Source organism: Hydra vulgaris, chromosome 03 (assembly GCF_038396675.1).
Source record: "Hydra vulgaris chromosome 03, alternate assembly HydraT2T_AEP".
NCBI classification, from domain to species: Eukaryota; Metazoa; Cnidaria; class Hydrozoa; order Anthoathecata; family Hydridae; genus Hydra; species Hydra vulgaris.
This window is the reverse complement of record NC_088922.1, coordinates 60,041,689-60,050,000: the sequence shown is the minus strand read 5'-3', so window position 1 is coordinate 60,050,000 and position 8,312 is coordinate 60,041,689. Positions and strand designations below refer to the sequence as shown.

Here is an 8,312-nt window from a genome sequence, read left to right as displayed (position 1 = left end):
TGCGAACTTTTACTCATAAACAAAACAAAAAAGATCAAAAGTTTTCCCTCACAGAGTCTTAGTTTAAATAAAAAATCAAAAAAGCACATTAAGTTTAATGAAAATTGCAGCGTAAAAGAGCTTAAAATCTTTTACTTCTGTTTTTTAAATATATTTTGTGCTGGGTAATTTATGGACAATCCCTAACTACAAAGGCACATTAATCAGATGAGTATTTTTTATTAAAAAAAATCTAAGAGCAGGAACTTACCTTTGATAAAAAAAAAAAATGTTGTTAAAAATTATAAAGTTTTTTTAATATCTTGATAAATAAATTATTCTAGCAAGTTTAATTAACATGAAACTTATTTTTCAAGGTTTTTTTATGATATGAACAGAACTTGTCTTGGCACTTGGGTCACAACTTGTCTTGACACTTTAGAGGTCAAAAAATAAATAAACTATCAACATTTAATAAATTATTAACATTTTAAACATTTTTAACAATTTTAACAAAATCTTTGCATACTACTCATAAACTAGTTAATCATTTTTATTAAAAACTAATACAAATTTAATTTCAAAAAATTAATGCGAGAAAATTTTTTTTGTTTAAAAGCAGTTTCAAAACTGAAAAAATCATCTTTTCATAAATTTGTTATATGAAATTTACTGATAAAATTCTCTAAAATATTTTTAATAAATCTAATAATTTTGTCTACAGGGTTGTTTATGGTTTTATCCGGCAATGCATATACAGTTATAAGTGCATTAAGCACTTTGGTATATGAGTACTTCTATAACCAAATGAAAAAAAAAATTATTGATTTAAAACAATAAATAAATAAACAAATTAGTTAAATGAAATACCTATAATTTAAAGTAACTTGAATTAAATTTATTTAAAAAATTTTCTTAAACATAGTTTCTTCTTTTACATAGTTTGGAAACTTATAAAAAGATTTAGAATTAAATTTAATAAACAAATTTATTATTAATATTTATTAAACAACGTGTGTCCAGTTTGTCAATACCGTTAAACATTCTGCTCAATATGTTGTTCAATAATTCAAAACTGCCTGATATTTGTAAAGCTGCAAATGTAACCCATTATTAAAGAAGGGTAGTAGATTGATTGCAGAGAATTATAAACTCATATCATTAACCTCTATTATATGTAAGGTCACAGAGTCCATTATAAAAGGCTGCATTCTTAACTTTTTATATGGTGAAAAGTTATTGAACCAGAATCAAATGGATTTTTGAAACATAATTATGTATCACTAATTTAGTAGGATCTATGGATTTTATTATATATTATTTGTCTTAAAATTCATCTATGGATATTATTTTTTTAAATTTCATCGAGGTCTTTAACTCAGTTCCACATCAGAGATTATTGTTAAAATTATCAGTTTATGGTATAAAAAGCAAATTATTAAAATGGATTGCAGATTTTTTATATTAACTTACACGACAAGATTTTATGGGTGATTTTATATCAAGTTAGGTGATAGTGTTCCACATAGTTCTGTGTAAAAACTAGTTAATCAATTTAGACAACAACAAATGTAAAGTTATGCACATTGGCAAACAGAATTTAATGTACAATTATAGTATACATAAAGTAGATGGTAGACAACTAGTCTTAGAATCATCGAATGAAGAAAAAAATTTAGGAATCACAATAAGGTCAGATTTGAAATGGGTAGCTCAAGTGTTAAACACGTGTAATAAAGCAAATGCCACAATTGTCTGATTTTTTGCATAATAAACACACTAATTATTTAAATTTTATATAAATCAAAAAAAAAAAAAATTTATTAATACAGTCTCATTTAAAATATGCAAATAAGGTGTAATAAGGTGTCTGTATCTAAAGGGAGATATAGAAAGGCTAGAAAAAAGCTATAATAGACTGCAATTAATTGAAATTTAGATAGTAATAAAATAATTAGAGTTTTTAGTTACAAACATACTTGACAGAAATAGTGAAATCCCCGTGTTTACTTTCACTTGGTCTTACAAGAAAGCTTCCATCAGCAAGTGGAGTGAGAAGTTCTTCTGCTTGCGAGCCATTTAAACTACTGTGAAACCATCTAAAATGAAAAACATATACGTATCAAAATATTGTTATTTTTTTACTTTTTTAATTATGCAAAATTAATTAACTGTAAATGATCATAAAAAAAACAATAATTAAAAAAACATAAATTTAAAAATTTGGATTGCAAAAAATTAATTACTTTAAGGACATTTTACCAAATGGATTTTTTTAATGTTCATAACTTTTCGCAAACATATTTGTTTAAAATGATATATTATATGCATTCACTAAAATACTTTCTACAAACAGGATATTATATTATACGTTTACATGTTGTCTTTAATAAAATCTAACGCTCGGTATCTTGCATTTGTAGTTAACCGCTTGATTATAAACACGTTAGTTTATAAACCGGTACAACAGTTTTTAACCATTATATTTAGTTTATAAACCGGTATAATGATCAAATAAATATTCTACATACTTACTTAAAGCTTAGTCAAAAGATTAAATTATTATAATAATAAACACGAGTTATGATAATGAAATATAAATTAAAATATGACTTGGTCATAAAATTAAATAGAACGTTTGAGAGACGTCTTTTAAACAGGTTTTTAGTATTATTATTACATTTTCCATATTCAAAAGAAATAGATTTATTTCTTATGACTATGCATTTTTTTACTGGCACCAAAAAAAATTTTTTTTGGAATGGAACAAAAAATTTTTTTAATCGAACAAAAAATTTATAATATCTAGTTCTCGCTCCTCGTGTCTCTCAGTTTAGGTTAACTGTAAAGTTTCTTAACTTTCAGTACCTGGTGGCCAATGGAAATATACCGTCTCTCTCTGACCGATTTTAATTCAAGATTCATTTTTTTTCTATGAGATACCCTCAAGATCTCCAAATAGGTCGTACAAAGCTGGATGATTTTATCTATAATGGAATCTATAATGGAGTTTTTATCTATAATGGAATTAATGAATTCAGTCACATGTTTTTCCCTTCTATTATTATTAAATAATAGAAGGGAAAAACATTTAATTAGAGTCCAGATCTAATTAAATTTGTAGAGGGGCTAAATGGGCATCACAACCAACTCCATAAATAATCCGCAAAGCAATTTTTTGATAAGCTCTTGAGAGAACTCATAAAATACCGTGACACTTTTTTTAACAAATTCTATATGTGGAGAAAAAGTAAGATGCCATACGAGGGTTACCCCAGTAATTTCACAAACTTGACTGGTCTAATTACACAATTGTCTACCACCATCAGCGGATCATCAGGCAGTTTCTTTCAATGACACTTGGAAATTATAACTTGTGTTTTCGATGAATTTGTTGTGAGACCAGATTTACAGAATTCTTCAGTATTGTTGAATGTATGTTCCAATTCAGTTATTACTTTGTAAGTGTTCAAATCATACGATATCGTCTACAAACTGAGTTGTAAAGGTTGGAAGATCTCTAGCATATATATTAAAAAGTTTAGGAATTAGTCCACTTCGTTGAGGAAGTCCGCAAGGCATTGGCACCCAATGGGTTATTTAATCTCCTGAACAACTCTCTGCTTTCTATTAGATAAATAGTTTTAGTTGAACCATGATACTGTAATCAAACTAAAACATTCTTTTTTTGAATAATGATTAATTTTTATTTAGAAGTTGATGCGGAGCAAATGTCAAATGTTTTAAATAAGTCAATCAAAATAGCACCAGTAAATTTACCCTGATCAATATTGTGCTACCAAAAATCTACTGAATTTATAAGAGCATTTTTAATAAATAACTCGATTCCTCACTAAACCCAGGCTTTGTTTTATATAAACTTTTTTTAAGATGTTGTCTAAAGTTTGTAATAATGTTTTTTCATTTTTTATTTAATAAAATCAATCATTATAATAAAACAAAAAAACAAACAAAAAAAATTAAGGTATTATAAAATAAAATTTAATGTGTACTATTTTTTGCTAATAATTTTTTGTTTTGTTTTATAATTTTTTTTTTTTTTTTGAAATTTGGTAATTATTTTTGTTATTGTTTGCTATGAGAAATTATCTATTCTTGCTCTTCCAAAATGACTGATAAATGTTTTTTTAATGTTTCTTTTTAGGAGTCGTGTAACATCTTTTTTTTTTTCTTTTGCTGAACATTTTTGATGGAAAAGTTAAAAAATGAAATTTTCTTTGTTTTTTCTTAACTTATTACATTAAACGTAATATTTATAAATTATTTACAAATGCAAAAACTTACAAATACTATTTACAAATTTTGCAAATTGCGCGATTTTCAAACGCAAACTTTTTTACTTAATTGTGACTAAATCGTCATTCAACCTTCATAAGTATTTTTTATAACGTTAAGTTACTTCTTTTATCTTACCGCTCAAAACGATGTCTTGTTTAAATATTAAAAAATAATAAAAAGTGGCTCGACCAAAATGGCTTACTGCTTACGTTAAATCGCTTAGCGCGTACATAAATGGCGTGCCAGTTTACGCTTTAACACAAGGCCTGTAAACCCATATTGTTCTGCAGGAATCATGTTATTTTTATCACAATAGAATGAAAGCTGTTTAGCCGCAATCTTCTTAAACAATCTTCCGTATACCAGTAGTATTGAAAAGGTCTGTAATTCTCTGGTATGCAATCGATCCTTTATATTTTCAAACTGCAACAATATTGGCACATTTTCACTTTATAGGAAAATAGTGTACTTCAAATCTTTTGTTAATAATGTTTGTAATGTTTGGCGAAATAGCAGCAGCTAATTTCATTAGGACAAAAGCTGGTAAGCCTTCATAACCAGTTGCAGATTCCTTCAAGAAAGTAAGTAACTGTGATGGCTAATGTGCCCAGCACACAGTAGCTAGTGGACAACTGTTCAGCTGGTACAGCAATAATCTCTGAACAAGTAGCAGAGGTTATTGTTATTCTTGTTGGAGCTATCAATCCGATAAAAGCATTAGCAAGATTTAAACTATCAAGTAACGACTTTGCTGGATATAATGTAGGTTCCACATTGTCAGCATTTAAGTCACCATATATGCAAATTGGTTTAATTGAGCAATACCAATAATAATTTGGTTAAATTTCAAAACCAGTCGGGTGGAGCATTAGGCGTTCTATACACTCCTATAACAATTATGGTTCTATTAGGTTTTTTTAACTGAATTTAATTTACTGTAGCTTCTATTCCCTGGTGCTTCTATTCCCTTTTAATTCTTCATTGAAACAAACTTATTACTTTTGGACGAAGATTTTCTTTAATTTATGTAACCACCTAAAGAGTTTCTTACAAGAGTTATTTGCAAAGAAGTCTTTAAATGCAAGATATCCACTAGCGATTATTTCATACAACTTTGTTTCCTGTAAACTGACTGTGTTTATTTTAGAGATGTCATCTTTTTCTATAAACCATTCATCTCTTAATCCATTATTATTCCATAACACCAGTCAAAATGAATTATTAGCTTTGGTTTTGGACAACACTTTTCTTTTAGCCAAATACTAAATTATATTTTTAACGTCTTGAACGGAATCAGAAAAATGAGTTTGATTGGTATTGATATTTAAAGAGTACAACTGTGTAGGTGATACTACTCCCGGCCGGCGCACCTAATTTCTCTTTCGGAATGAAAACCCTTATAGACATGTGTTTGTCACAATCCAGGCGTAAACCAAAAACATGTGTATTTCCTGGACAGTTTTACTCCAGATTAACACGTGTTTTTTGAGGTCAAATTTAAATGTCGCGTGCTTTTATCACTATTACGTTTTAATAGATGGACCTTTAACGCATTGTTTTATATCAAAAGCGCCGTCAATAACTGAAATTCTATGCGGATTTGAATTGTTAGCGTCATATTTTGAAATAATTTTATAAAATAAACCGACATTTAACCGACATTTTTAGTTTGCTGACTTTTTTCAGTAAGTGTTGTATTACTCGTAAAAGACTAATTTTTACAAAATATAAATGCATTTATGTAATTAAGAATGTCTCATGTATTTGAAAACATTTTATGTAATTAAGAATGTCTCATGTATTTGAAAACATTTTTATTAATATGCAAGCTTTGTTTAATAATAAGTTATTTGATAAAAAACTTTGACGTCAAAACTAATGTTTTTGTAAAAATACAATATGATATACTAATATGAATATTAGATTTTGACATCAGTACTACAATGAAATACATAGTAGTAATACATAAGTACTACTATGTAATACATATGTAGTACTTATGTCAAAGTCGATTTTTCAATGGCGGGGTGAGCTTTTTTCAAAAGATATGCAAATAGTTGTGGCCATGGCCACATAGTTTAAAGTCATGTTGATTTATAAGCAAATTTATTTAATGTTTATCAAAGATCTTTTAGAACTTTTGGAATTAATTATTGAAATAATTTTGAATATATGTTATTGAAAACGAATATAAACAACTTTAAGACTTGCGTATCATTTTTTCGTCTAAATGGTTGTTGATAAACTACGTCACGCTAAATTTAAATTTTAAAAAATTCGCGGTAAACATTGCTATATTATTTTTAAAATCTCTGCAAAAGAGTCAATAATAATAATAAATTTTGCGTGACGTACTTTACGGATGACCTGTAAAGAAGAAAACTGTCCCGTCGGAGTAAAATGTTCGATAGGACATTTTACTCCGGAGTAGATGTTTCTACAATGGAGTAAATTGTCCGCTTTGAATAAAGTGAAATTGCATAAGACAAAATAGCTTAAAAAAGAATGCGGATGCTTTTAAGTAAGGCAAATTATGAAAGTACTTGGAGACTTAGGCGCTACTTTACATCTCTACCCCCTCCCCTATTTTTATTTTTGATTATGATAGAGAACTTTATTCTGATTAAGAATCATATAAAAACATAAACCTGAAAACCAAAGGAAAGTTCTCTAATTTGATGTTGAAGTGTCCAAAAAATATACCAAAAACGCTGAAATTCGCGATCTTTTTTGAAACACGACTAAGTTAATAATTAAGGCGGTAAACATGAAATCATTAAAAAAAACTTTATAGCCCGGTTTTTATTTCGCTAAAACATTTTTTGGAGAAATTTGTTGTGTATTTTCTTTTTATTTTAGTATTTTTTTTTGCGCCCACATAAATTCTGACAAATAATCGGAAATCATTTCACGATTTGTGGGCCCAAACATAGCTTAAAATTTGGCTTTGCTTCTTTGCCACATTTCCACAACCCTGTTTGTTGTAACATTTGTTGCGGGATCAACAAAATGTAAAGTATGGCTTACTGTACCATGTTGAAAACCTTGCGCTGCTAAACCTCGGTATGTTGCCCACATCTCGCTCCATATTTCAGTTCCAGGACGAATCCATTGTATAATTATGGATAATAAGGTTACTGCATCGCGGTGCGCTACAGGAATGAGTAACCCTTCTTTAGTCGCTATATTGTACGCACCAAAAACCCATTGATCTTCTACAATTCCACCTCGGTTGTACTTCCTTCTTGAAAAAAGTGATTCATCTATTTCCACTATTGAACCTGGCCCTTCTAATTGCACACGATTGTTAAAGAAATAAGTAACGGCAATCTCTCTACAAAATTGATTCCAACCAACTACAATTTCATTGCCACCAATTTCTAAATCCTTTTGAATGTCTTCTACTGAAAGACCACGACTTTTTCCGGCACTACGAGTCCAAATATAAACAATACCTATTATTTGCCAAAGTTTCAGTTGAGAACTTTCAAAAAATCTTCCAACACGAATACCTATTTTCTTTTTGCATTGTTTTTGCATGCATCTCCAAATCTTTCCATCGACATTATGACTATTTTGTTCGTTGCTCTGGATGTTACATCGAGGACAGATCATAATGATAGCAAGTAAACCAAACTCCCTGCACCACCGGATGCGTACGTTATTATTGTTTTTAAACCTGCGACCAATTTCCGGTAAATTAAGACTATCAAACTCAATAATAGTCGGTCGTCTGGCATTCGCCATTTTATTTTAAAAACAGAAATACACTAACATTTCTTTTAGAAAGTCTTTTATAATTACATTTTGTTTTTTGCAAATTTTTTGCATCGAAATTTTTATAAATACTTTCGGAATTTTCATGAGTATTTTAATTACTTTCAAACTACAGAAACTAGGTGGCGTAATTAAATGATGAAATTTTAAAATGTTATAAAAAAGATGTTATAAAGAATATTAGCGTTTTTGATATATTTTTTTGACACTTCAACATTAAATTAGAGAACTTTCCTTGAGTTTTCAGGTCTATGTAT

General features: G+C 28.5%; 1 protein-coding gene across 1 annotated transcript in view; it reads right to left on the bottom strand.

The window, feature by feature from the left end:
• Positions 1 to 2,427, bottom strand: part of LOC100210713 (tyrosine-protein phosphatase corkscrew) — a 52,084-nt gene extending 49,657 nt beyond the window's left edge. Inside the window, exons 1-2 of the mRNA XM_065793860.1 lie at positions 2,226 to 2,427; positions 1,959 to 2,078 (exon numbers count right to left, since the gene is read on the bottom strand). Of these exons, the coding sequence (XP_065649932.1) occupies positions 1,959 to 2,078; positions 2,226 to 2,236 (131 nt within the window). The 5' untranslated portion in view covers positions 2,237 to 2,427. The remainder of the gene's footprint in view (positions 1 to 1,958; positions 2,079 to 2,225) is intronic.
• Between the last annotated feature and the right edge of the window lie 5,885 nt (positions 2,428 to 8,312).